Source organism: Hirundo rustica, chromosome 3 (genome assembly GCF_015227805.2).
Source record: "Hirundo rustica isolate bHirRus1 chromosome 3, bHirRus1.pri.v3, whole genome shotgun sequence".
Classification (NCBI taxonomy): Eukaryota; Metazoa; Chordata; class Aves; order Passeriformes; family Hirundinidae; genus Hirundo; species Hirundo rustica.
This window is the reverse complement of record NC_053452.1, coordinates 71,030,617-71,043,448: the sequence shown is the minus strand read 5'-3', so window position 1 is coordinate 71,043,448 and position 12,832 is coordinate 71,030,617. Positions and strand designations below refer to the sequence as shown.

General features: G+C 36.8%; 1 protein-coding gene across 1 annotated transcript in view; it reads right to left on the bottom strand.

Annotated features, from left to right (window-relative positions):
• Positions 1 to 9,874, bottom strand: part of SEC63 (SEC63 homolog, protein translocation regulator) — a 36,528-nt gene extending 26,654 nt beyond the window's left edge. Inside the window, exons 1-5 of the mRNA XM_040058837.2 lie at positions 9,768 to 9,874; positions 7,433 to 7,494; positions 4,062 to 4,120; positions 3,308 to 3,358; positions 749 to 857 (exon numbers count right to left, since the gene is read on the bottom strand). Of these exons, the coding sequence (XP_039914771.1) occupies positions 749 to 857; positions 3,308 to 3,358; positions 4,062 to 4,120; positions 7,433 to 7,494; positions 9,768 to 9,799 (313 nt within the window). The 5' untranslated portion in view covers positions 9,800 to 9,874. The remainder of the gene's footprint in view (positions 1 to 748; positions 858 to 3,307; positions 3,359 to 4,061; positions 4,121 to 7,432; positions 7,495 to 9,767) is intronic.
• Positions 9,875 to 12,832: the final 2,958 nt, after the last annotated feature.

Here is a 12,832-nt window from a genome sequence, read left to right as displayed (position 1 = left end):
AATGCTTTTTTAGAAGGTTTTGGGGGTTCTTCTATTCTGCTTTTCAATTGCTCTGAGCATGCAATCTAGTTAAATCCAATCTAGAACTAAGTAGTAGTGTGTCAACTCTTCAGGCTCATTCCAGTCCCCAAATTGAAAGACACAATTTTGCACCAACTAAATATATCTACAGGTTTCCCCAGAAAAATGAGGGCTGGGGGGTTATTCCTTTAAAATCAAGGAGTAGACAAGAAAAGTAAACATAGTGAAAGCTACAAACCAGTAACAAAATAACATAAAATTGATAGCAAAATTTTTAACAGAAATTTAGCTCTCTATTCTAACATCTAAAACCAAGATATGCTATTTCATTCTTTACATATATGAAAATTTTATGAAGCCCCCCGCAAAAATCCAAAGCCTGTTTTTTAACACTAAACAGAAGAAAACACACTGATAGACGTTGGCTCCTGTTGGCAACTGAGGGCTACAGGCAGGTCAGCATTTTTTTCCCAACATAGAAGACCCTTTTTCCCTTTTTTTTTTCTTTAATGTATAGATAGACTTATATATAGATCTATACAATTTCCTCTCCCAAACATTTAAGTCCTCTTACACAGTATTTTTCACCTGCAGCAGACTTAAGTTTTAAAAACACTCTAAAGGAATCAGAAGCATTACTTTAACCTAATTAAGGCTAACAAAACAAAAAGTGTCAGCAGACACTTCCAGATGAACACATCTACAGTTCAAGATGCCTTTTACTCACGTTTCATGTCCATGTTTCGGGTTTTATAGACAAAATATGTATATATTTGAGTTGTCCGAATGAGAATCTGATCTCCACTGTATCGTATTGATCGGTACCACCAGGAACCCTGAAATATTCAACAAGAACAGACTGATGTCAGCTACAAGGAAGCATCAAAACAGCCACACTGCATGACCTCATGTCTGTCAACAAGCAGGTAACTCAGCCCAACTGATAATATCTATGTTGAGGTGAACTGAATTTCAGAAAGGAGAGGGAAAGGAAATATATTTGCTGACACAAACTTTAAAGGCACACTGATAAATTCATCTGAGAGAATCTAACGTTAAACATTTTAAAATGACCTCTAGCCTAGAGAAATTTTCCATAACACATATACCTGCACACATATACACTGCTTTGGTTTATTTTTACTTATTAATAAATCTACTAAACAGTAAATAATTCACTTGCTTTACAACTTTCTATATACGATGCGGTAACTCCTTACAGTGCAACTCAGCATTCAAATCTAGTTTAGGCAGGCCAAGACCAAACCAAAACCAAAGAGATTTCTCTCACTATGAGGAAATTTACAAAACTGTGCTTTGAGCACAAAATGTTTTTCAGACAGGGAATCTGGAGGTGGCATGGGGCCCTTGCTGTAAATTTTCCAAGTTAAGCCTTACACCTTCAGGTTGACAGAAGAAGACACTCTGATAATTGCCTAATTAGCATTACACCAGTGACTCAGATTACGGAACTCACTCTACAGTGGTTGTACTCTCTAATGAATTTTCAGAAAAATGGTGTGCTGGGTTATAAACTGCAATCTGTTCATTAAACTCCTCCCTGGAAGCTAAGCTCATTTAACACAAGGAAACACATCAAAGATACTCCTCAATCTACTCTTGAAATTTACTATCAGTGAAGAGCTACAAGCAGTTAAGTTTACTACTATTAGTTTAATAATAGTGAATTCCTCCACTATGGAAAGAATTCTGCAGCGTACTTAATTATTTGGGAAATACTCAAGGACTGTCTCTAAAAATTTTTAAAATAAATTAGGTTAGATTCCTCCACTAATAGATGACTGCTAACACAAAATAGTACACAACTTTCAACAATGTTTTTCTGCATAAAAAATTAATTATAATCCCACAGTTATCAAATATTTGTAGGAGTACAGGTATTGGAAGAAAAATGCAACTAGCCAGTCCAAATCTACATGAAAAAGACTGCCCTAACTCCTTCTGCAGATAGAGCTCCTGTCTCTTGCCTCATGTAAAGGACATTATTTAGGTCAGGAAGTCTGGAAAGAACTACTTATCAGTACTGTCCTTTTTCATTAATCTGGATTCAAAGGGTGGAAGTAGCTTTACTTTATTTTAGATTTCCATCAAACACAGGATGACTACACTGTAGTTAAGTTTGCCTTCTTTATTGATTCATGAAAAGAGAAACAGACCCATTAAAGGCATGAATGATCTTGTATGTCTACTTTAAAATGAAATGATAAAATAACTTGCTCCATAAAAATGACTATTCCTCTTCACTGGCTTATAAAAGAAATTTACAGTGACAGGTCTGAACATACAAGTCTACATCTGGTAAGGGGCGAGAAGAGACAGAACGTTTTTTCGGTGCTCAGAAGAACATTCATTGGTACCAACAGCTCATTTCATTTGAGCTATGATAAACCTGGTGTAAATCACTAAAAATGTATGTATATAAAAAAGCATCAACTGATCCTAAAAGGAAAGGCATGAAAAATTTTTGCACCTTGGATTTTACACTTTTTATTCAACCATTTGTTGAAGTCAGCACATTTAATCTTCTAAACTAAATTTTAAGTTACACAGAAAGACTCAAAGGGAAGGGACAATGTCTCTCTGAATCTCTGCACACACTGATGCAAGCTGCTGCCAAGACCTCAGGACACTTTTTCAAATGAAAATCTTCTTCTCAAGAACATGAGGGGGTTTTGGTGTCAGTTTGCTGACTCTTGCTTCACACCCCAAATGCATAATCACTGTGCAAGGGACATTGTTCAAAAGCAATACTGTAGGGCAAACCCAAGCCCTGAAATAACACTCACCTACCAATTGATTCCTCACACAAAGCAATGTCAAGGGCAGACATCTCAGGGTGTACAGAAGATCAATAAAAACAGAAGTTATGAAAACAAAGGCAGACAGGAAAAACCAAATCAACCACCTGTTCAGCCTGCAGTAATCATTCTAGCACCAACAGCTAGAGACATCTCAGTCTTTAACACAACTGAATATCCTCCTGAGCTCATCACCTCATTAATTTTCTTGAGAAAGAAGCTACAAGACAAATTACATAGCTTAATAATTCTTGTGATATCCAGTATTTTCCCTGGAGTCCCCTCTCTATCGTGGCACTGCATTTTTCTGGAAACTCTACAGCAGCTACACTTTTTTTCACAATAAAAGAAAAAAACACCTTTTAAAAATCAGCTCACTTGGTGAAAGGCAAGAATGAGAACTCCATGTCTAAGACATCTTTGTTTACAACATGGTTACAGAGAGCAGAATATCAGATACTACTTACCACAACAACTGGAAGAATAACCATAAATGCTAATCCATATACAAACAACACCTACAGAAAAAATACAAAACATACTGTATTAGATACTGTGGCTACTTAATACCACTCTTGTTTATTCTAAAATATAGTCAAGCTTACTAAACATTATCACAAGCTTATTGCATAATAGCTGTCATTATTTCTGAAGAGAAACCTAGCAGTATTATAACTAGGTATGGCTTAAATAAGAAATGTCAGTTTAGTGTGATTCACATATGAATCAGTTTAAATGATTCACACACTGTCACAGGTCAGTTTATTTAATAATTTAAAAGTTGGCAGCTGAACTGTGATGCAGTGGACAGATGATCAAAAGAAATCAAGTGGTTAAGAAAAATACCTTGCAGCAACAAATACAATAGGAAAACCATTTAGATCTGGTATGATTAGAGAATCATTAACAAACCAAATTGAACTAGAGAAACCCAGCACACAGCTCTAAATGTGTTTCCTTGCAAGACCAGCAGGGAGGACCACAGTAGAACCACACTGACATTGGAATGAGATCCATCTAAACATATTCATACTTTACTCTTCAATGGTTAGATTTAAGCTACTCTAACACCTACGACTCCTGAAATCTGCTTCAAAGATGTGTACTTGGACCAAAGTATTAATGTGTTTTAACTAAAAATGTGCAGCATTAAGCAAATTTTTTTTTTCAGAAACACTTGAAAGTTCACCTTAAAATTTTGAGCTAAGCAAGCTGACTCACCAAAATCGAATTTTTCTGATCTACAATCCAAGCTGGCAAAGCTATACCAAAGCTTGTAGCTGTAGGATGAAAGAAAAGAAATTCACTATAAAATATTGAGAAACTTTTCTAAAATCAATTATGTCTAACAAGGAAACAAAACCACCAACCCACAAAAAACCTGCTCATGTTTATTACTTCAGTAAGCAAAATTTTAACAAATATAGCAAAATGAAGCAACAAATTAGAAATACGCCAAGTATGCAATAACAGGACTTAAATCTAACACCTGAAATACCAAATATTTTAGCTTAACATATTGCAGTGAAATATATAGGCAAGACTTATTTTTTTTATATATATATAAATAAATTTCACAGATTGAAAGATTTATGAGTTTTGCATTGCAGAGTTTTCAGCAGTTTAAATGCATATAGTTAAGTAAGCAAATGAACTGCAAGAAAATGGTCTGAGCAAATTACTTCTATGGGAAGTTCTATTGGTTTGTCCCTCTAAGAAAACATTCAAAGCTGTAAACACAAAGCCCTCTGTCAGTTCAAATTTCTGTGTGATTGGTAAGAAAGAAAGAGGAACACTTTTCAATTCAAAAGAAGTTAGGCTACAGAAAATAGAAGATATGATTCTCTAACATCTCCAGCATACAGATCTGAATAGAGAGTAGCATAAAATAGCTTTTCAGACACAGGTGGTAATAAATTAAATTTTGCAAACACTATCTATCCTAATATTAAGAGTTCTATGAAACCAACTGGGGAGTAGAAAAGAAAGTCACACTTTATATGTTTCTAGGACCTGCTTAAAAGAAAAACAACAGGCTTTCCTTAGTACTAGCAGTTATTCATGATGAGCAATGCCTTAAATAAGGATGGGCTAGGATCCCTGTGTAGTTAGGCACCACACTGATGCCATCTCCAACAGATTGTGACAGCTATAAATCCAGACAAACAGTTGGTATGCACAAGCCTAATGTGATTTCTCTAAGTTGAAAATTACTATTCCTTGAGTGTCCAATCTGACAAGTCTGACCACATCTCAGCCTTAGGAATTCAACCAGATGACACCCAGTGAATTTACCACATTAAGTTACAGGAAATGCCTTACTCTGGAGAAGGAAGATCTCGAGACTCTAATCTGCTAATGATTATGGATTTTTAGAAGAATCAACTAAAAATCTTTTACGGATGGAATAAATTTCCGTTTACTACAATATTTTTGACCTTTAGGATTGTAGCCTCAAATTGTTCCAGGAACAGAAGTAGTTCAGTAAAAAGCCCTTTCTCTTCTGGTCTGAGAGTCTCCTTGCCCCCACTCATGCCCACTGAGCTGAAGCACCAGTAAATACCAAGGGGAAATAGGCCGACATCATAAGGCACTTTAGTAGCCTGCCTTTATACTCCTCAGATCCCCATCACCTGCTTGTAAACTCTTTTTGAATGATTTTGCATTTACTTTTAGTAAAGGAGCAAGTCATGCAAATACAAAAACCCCTTGTTTGCCTGCCTCTAGCCTCACACTGACTCAGCTGGATAAAGAGGAATGCTTCTCCCTGTTCCTCTGTGCTGTAGGAACTTGGGAGCAGCAATGAACTTGATTGGGCATGTCTAACCCCAGATATGCTTTATCTCAGCCCAGAAAATACCTCTATGAGAGACTGTATCCAACCTTTGTCTATACAAAACCAGCAGACTAGTACATGTTTTTACATTACAGATGTATAAATAAAAAGAAGATAAATTTCACTAAATTAGAAAGCCCCTCACACTTTAATGTGGAACAAGGTTAGAGAATAGAGGGGGGGGAGAGAGAGAGAGAGAGAGAAAATTTCAGGGACTTCTCCTACCCTTCAGATGTCTCAAACAATAATGAGAGGTCTAGAATTAAACCAGAGAATTCTAATTCCACTGGAGTCTGAGGTAGAGTTTTCAGAAGAGCAGGAGGCTTAATACTCACAGTATGAACTGCTAGCCTGCCAAAAAATCATTTCATTTTGCCCTCTGGGAATCCAAAGTCTCTTAGGTTTGTGAATACAATCACTAAGCCAGCCAAGGATCTTTGTGCCTTCTCAAGTTTTGGCTGAGTTGTCTTTTGAAGTCACAGCTTCAGGTCCATTCAAGGACACTGACACAACTGCCTAACTTCAAATCCTATGCTTTGTCAACACTAAGCAAGTAGCTAATGGACGTGAAAAACAATTTAGCATCCAGAAAGGACCTAGAAAAGCCATTAAAATTTATGGTACCATTTTGCTGATACTGTGACAGCATTTCTGAAGCAAGATTTTATCTGTATTTTGTAGCAAAAGGGACAGAAACCTCTTATTTGCCAAGCAAAGGAAGTATTAGAAACTAGGAGCTGATAGAAATCTGTTATGCTATAAAACAGTGATTAAAGAAGCTAATCCACCTCCTTAGTCCATCAGAAATGCCTCTGTCAGACTGTGATATAGATGGCAAAGCTGATTTTTTGAAGGAAGAGGGAAGTTTTTTTAAAACTCTTTGAAACACTAGTTCAAGGGCTGGGGGGTTTTTTAACTTTAAAAATTAATGTCTTATGTTGGTAGGTATAATTCAGAAGAAGAATTTACAGCACAGATGACAGAGTACCCTCATGTCATCCTGTAACTTCAGAATCAAGTTACAAATTCCATTTATTATTTCCAAGCTGGCTGTAACTCATTCCACACATATATGTTGTATAACTTGCCTTAACAAATGGCAGGTTTCCATCTAGCCTGTAATGAGTATCAGCTAGAAACATGCAATATTTTTCCTTAGTAGGCCACTTAAACAATCACAAAGGTGTTTTACAAGCAATTCACACAACTGCAAATAGAGAAAAAATTATTACCTTTCAGTCTTAAATTAATTTAGTTTGGATCACCTACTGTAAAGCTTTGACACACCGTCACCAGGATTATTTTCATGTAGCTACCTGCCCATAAACAAAACCCCCATGTACATCCTTTCAAAGTGTCTTTGTTGCACTATGGCTAGTTGTTAATTTTTCAATATACACCTCTAGTATTTGATCATAAACACCAAGAAATGTTTAAAATCAATACATTTCTGGTTTTGGCTTATACCTTAATTAATACTGGCAAGTCTACCTAGATACTTACTGAAGCTGACTAATTTAAAAAATTCTTCTCTTTTTACCATAATAAAAGTTTGAGAAGTGTAAAGCAAATGCTTCTTGCCTTTCCCTGCCACCACACCCAGAGCCAGTTTGACAAGCAAAGAATTGGTCAGATGTGTTGCTTTAATCAGAAGGAGAAAGTTATTACATAAAGCTCTAAGTCCTTCTTGACTGATCAGATATTACACATCTCAAGGTACAGCAATTACAGGACCTCTGTCAGTCATAATTGTTACCTTGTGGTCCATCTGGATTACCAAATTCTTCCCAGTTTTTTCGTGACTCTTCATCAGTTAAGCTAGTTACAAGAAGAAATGTTAAGTTAATACAGAAGATATTTCTCTAAATCATTAACAAACAAACTTGAAAATGTGGCAAGTCACACTATCTTTTAGAGGTGGTTTGGAAAGCTAAACAGCTTCTGGTATTTTTTTGTATGAAATTTAACAGGAAACATTACTGCTGTATTCCTCCTTGATACACAAGCAAATTCTTTAAGGACTCTGACAGGAAATCAGACACAGAAGATGCACATGCAGGAGATGGCACAATCACATCTCCCTTTCATAACAGTGACTGCAGACCCATCAGCACACAGTATTTTTTGATGACAGGTTACAGCACAGTACATCTTGTAATACAGAGGTTGAAATTAATCTTCTTTTTTTTGTAAGAAAGGTAAATATGGAAGATGAGTTGATTGATCAGAAGTAGTCCATATGGGCATTTATCTTACTATAGACAGCCTGTGTTTGGTTGTTGTTGAGTTTTTTTCCTGGAACTCACAAGTTTCATAACTTAATACTCTCTTATTTAATAAGACATTGCCTCCTAAATCTTACAGTTCCTGTGCCTGTTCAGTAATAACAGTTTTTTGGCAACTGTATGCCACCTCAACAGAATCCCTGTAACTAGAAGGAAGAATACTGCTTTAGAAAACAGAATACCTGGTTTTCACTGTATGGAAGATTTTGTCTCACATAAGAAACCCAGTGAAGAAGCCAGGCCTCCCTGATCATTTTCTGTGTCTCCCATTTGTTGACAAGCAGAGTCATCAAATGAGCATCTTTTATATTCTTTCATAACAGCAAGGCTAAGGAACTTCACCATTTACCCCACAATATACCTCTGCCACAGCCCACACATCATAGTGTTTGAAGTATCAAACTGTAGCACCAAGTGGTTGAGTACTGGCTTGAAAAGCAAATAATTTATGTTTCTGGAGTTCAAAAAGGCATACCAGAATTTCCAACTGAAGATATTTTCAAAGTGATACAGATGTGTTTAAGCAAAAAGTATGATTTCCGAACTGCTCACGTGAGCATGGTGTTGGTTCTCCTTCCCACCGCTTCCCAAACAGGGCTCTATATCAGTAAGGCTAATCACACACAAGTGACTTCAAGGCAGAAATCACCAACTTCCTAGGTTCTCTGATGTGACTGACCCAATAAACCCCAATAACTGAAGAAATCTCAGAGGCCATGGGCAAGAGTTGCATGCTATGAAGCTCAGAGTGACCACAGTGACTCAGCACAGCTGCTGCAAAGCACCTGATTCCACCTCAGCACAAAGGGTTCACGAAGGCGGCCTTTGTTTTACGTATAAAACCTATCAACAGCTGAGGGGATCAACTGGTGGTATAAACATTTCTCTTCAAGTGCATTAAAAAAGTATGAACGTCTCAAATTTGAGACACCATCATGCAGGGAGTAAATACCTGGCTCAGTCCACCAGAGTATGAAAACCAGACAACCAGAATTCTGTAGAGAACAATGGGCTCCAGGTGGCTTCAAGCCAAACATGCTCTCCCATCAGCATCGCGACAGTGAGTGTATTGGAGACACCAGTAATAGGAATCCCACAGGAATTGTGATTGAACTGTGTACTGAAATTCCTGTATTTTGATTTCCTTCATACAAAATTCCCTTATTAGACATCTCTCAGATACTACAAAAATGCTTAAGAGATAAGACCAAAAAATACTCTAGAGGAAAAGCAGATTCAAGGACTCAGCTTTTAAGAACTACACAGGTATTATGAAACAGTCAACAAATAAAAAATCAGGACTGCATGGCAAGAATAACTGGAAAGTGATAGGGGGAAGGTGAGAGAAAACAGTCAGATCCAGAATGAAACATCCTTTTCACTGGACAGAACAGTTATAGTACTGTCTTTTACTCTTTGGCTTTACCACCAGATGAAATGAACAGTATATACATTTTCTAAGCATCACTTCAAAACTGCTGTAACAGGGTCGGTTGGTTAAAAACCACAACACCCATTTTATTCTTTCACATCTTTAAGATTTACTATGTGTTATGCTGGAAACACTTTTCTTAGCAGACAAGAAAGTTAACACGAAGAACAAACAGTATTCTGATAGGTGCAAAACAAATTATCCTTCCTAACTTGTACAAAGCAAATACACGCTGTAGTGACAAATGTTTTGACTTTTGCTGCATATCTGAACACTTTCTCCTGCCTGCTTAGGTCATCCTTGCTCTTACTGTAAAGGTTATCCTCCCCATAATGTTATGATTCCCTTTTTTCACAGGCAAAAAAGAAACTTACGCTGCATAGGCCTTAGCGATCCTCATGAACATAACTTCATCTCCTCCTTTATCTGGATGGTATTTTAGGGATAGTGCACGGTACTGTTTCTTTATTTCTGATATACTTGCTCCCTTCAAAAGGAAAGGTTTGCATTTATTAATAAATACCTTCAATAAAATTCATTCTTATATATAATCCTAATACACATTGCATAGTACTTTTCTGAACCATACACTGAAGAGTTACATTCTAACATAGGATCACAAAATGATACATATATTTCATGAAAGCATTATTATTTTTCTGATAACATTCTTACAACCATTACATTTTTAAATTAAGACAAAAGTCACAGTCTAACTGAAAGACACGCAGATGACTGAATATTAGGTTTTTTCTGGATTATTTTGCTTATCTATCCATAGGAACAAAAACAAGGAAGGATTTCTTATCTGTTTGGCAAATCTTAAACATATTCATGAACACAAGGAATTCTCACTTGCAATATTCTTCTATTGAAGCACAGTTCATAGATCAAGTATGATGGTCCACTTGCAGTTTGTATACAGAAATAAATCTGTATACAAGTCATGTCATATATACATGTATACAGTCTGTATACATGTCAGTCACCAGGAACAACCGATTTCCCTGCCACTTAAAAATGCCTTTGACTAGAATCATCCTACCCATAAATTATTTCAGACTACTTGAACAAAGGGAATACATTACCTATACCTGAGAAAGATTGATTTTTATTCTACTTCAGCGTGTTGTTAAACACCACCAACACAATCCCCCGTGCATTAACTTCCAGCTTGGACTGTGAACTTCACTACTCAAGAAAACCAACAAAATTTTATAGTAAGTTCAGCTAAAGTTTTTTCTATATGTTATCTGCTAAGTTTCGCACAACAGTTACCAGAAGACTTTTCAATATTTTGTGCCAGAGAAGCCTAGCATGCTGACCTTAACTGCATAATAAACACACAAGAATTTATTTACAGATGATGGTACTGTTTCAATAAATTTAAACCAGAAATTAAACTACCCTGAGGCTTCACTTGCTGTTACTTTATCTCATTTTATACAGTCTGCCATATCCAACACTATTTTTTAACCACATGCCTGCCTCATTTAATGCACAGGATGAATTTACTCCATCATAAATTAGACTTCAGCTACAAGCAGGTGTTTCAAGACTAGATGACAAATAGGGATAGGGAGATAGGGAGCAGAAGCTAGAAAGTAGGGGAAATAGAACAAAGGGAAGGAAAAAACCCACAAGCTGTTTGAGTAGAGATGTGTTTTCATGGCTCACACGAATGCTGCCTTGTAAAAAAACAAAACTAATTTTTTTCTCTCTGACACAGAGGGTGCACACAATCCCTGACAAGCTGACAAGTTTTCCATCTACATTAACTGCTTACCCCTCATTTTTCCAAAGCTAGGCCACAGAGGTCAGGCCTGACTTACAGAAATGCTTAGTAGCCTTGGACAGCTGGTGTCAGTCTGCTTGGAACACAGAGTGTGCCTGTATAGAATCACTTTAGAGATTCATCTTTATGCCTTGGATCCCATCTCTAAAACTGCGGTACAGATACTTAATAAATAAATCACTAATATTTGAGCACCTTATGTGTTAGTGAATTCAAGCAGTGTGCTTCAAAAAGAGTTACTCTATGTTCAAAACACAGCACTGATATTACATATGAAATCTGGTGTAAGAATATCATCTAGACGTTATTGGTGCTGTAGTTCTCTGGCGAAAAAAGCCACTTGTCAAAAACTATATGCTAACTTAAGATAAAAAATAAATTTTGACTAGAGTGTGAATGCAAAGAAGTGAATTACTGTGCATCAAAACTTTGAAGTCCTTACATCTGCAACCATTTTAATTTTTTTTTTAAGGTGGGGGGTTGCTGGTGTTTTGGGGTTTCTTTAACAACAATAAACAGTTCATTATCTAACCACACCTCAGCATCTGTATACTTCATCCCCAGGACAGGCTACAGCTCTCAGGTTCCACTTGAATGGTAACAGAAGAATCTGTTAATTTTTCACAACTGCAAGTCTTTCGAGAGATTTAACAGAAATTGCCTGATAGCAGGGAAACATGCTCTGAGATTTTGAACTCTTATCTTGAGTCCTACTTCAACATCTTCACAACCATCTTTTCATCCCCTTTTTAAAAATCTCTGGCTTTTCATTCAGCTTGTCCTTATGATCATGCGCCATCCCTCAGTTCTTGAGGCATTCCAGAACTGATTTCTTTGCCTGGGTTAAGTTCCAGGTGTCTTGAGCATGCGTACAAGTTTTCATCAATAAACACAAAGCTATAATTCACTACACATATTCCTTTCTTTCCCCTCTGGGTTGTTACTTGTAGAAATTTCCCAAAGATAACAAAGGAAGATACTCTGATGACCTAATCCCTAGCCTGACTTGTTTAATCAAAGTTAACCCAGTTACGTGAACATTTAAACTGCATGGGTCCAACAAATACCATTCAACAGTAAAAACTTGTATTGCTCCTTCCTGTGCATCAGTGAGAGAACTCAAGTCAGCAATCAGTGAGACATGGAGGAGCTGAGCAGGGGTTGAATTGCAGTAATTTGGCTCCAGACATGATAGGCAGGTGTTCTACCTGTCTGGTTAGAAATAGGCTACAGACTTCTCAACTGCTATAAATGCCTTTCTTAGCACAAGGTGCTGCTTTTCTCTGCTGACAAGTCAACATCATTTAAAGGCAAGAGAGATGTACTTGCTAATGTTCACATACATAGTAAGCTCTCTCACAGTAACAATATACATCACATTTGATCAAAACAGGTACATTCAAAGCTCATTCATGTTCTCAGGCTGAGCTGGATCTATGGCGTACTTTTTTAGACTTGAGAGCGAACCATACCTCAGACTCCAGAACTGGAAAGATGACTCTACTGTTATTCAGAAGAGGAGCTTTTGATCAGGAAATAATTAACATAAGCAGAGAATGTGCTTGAGGTATCGTGGTTAAGAGAAGAGTTTAAAAGAAGTTCAGGAAGTCTGTCCTTGGGATATGTAATTTTTGCATTCATTTT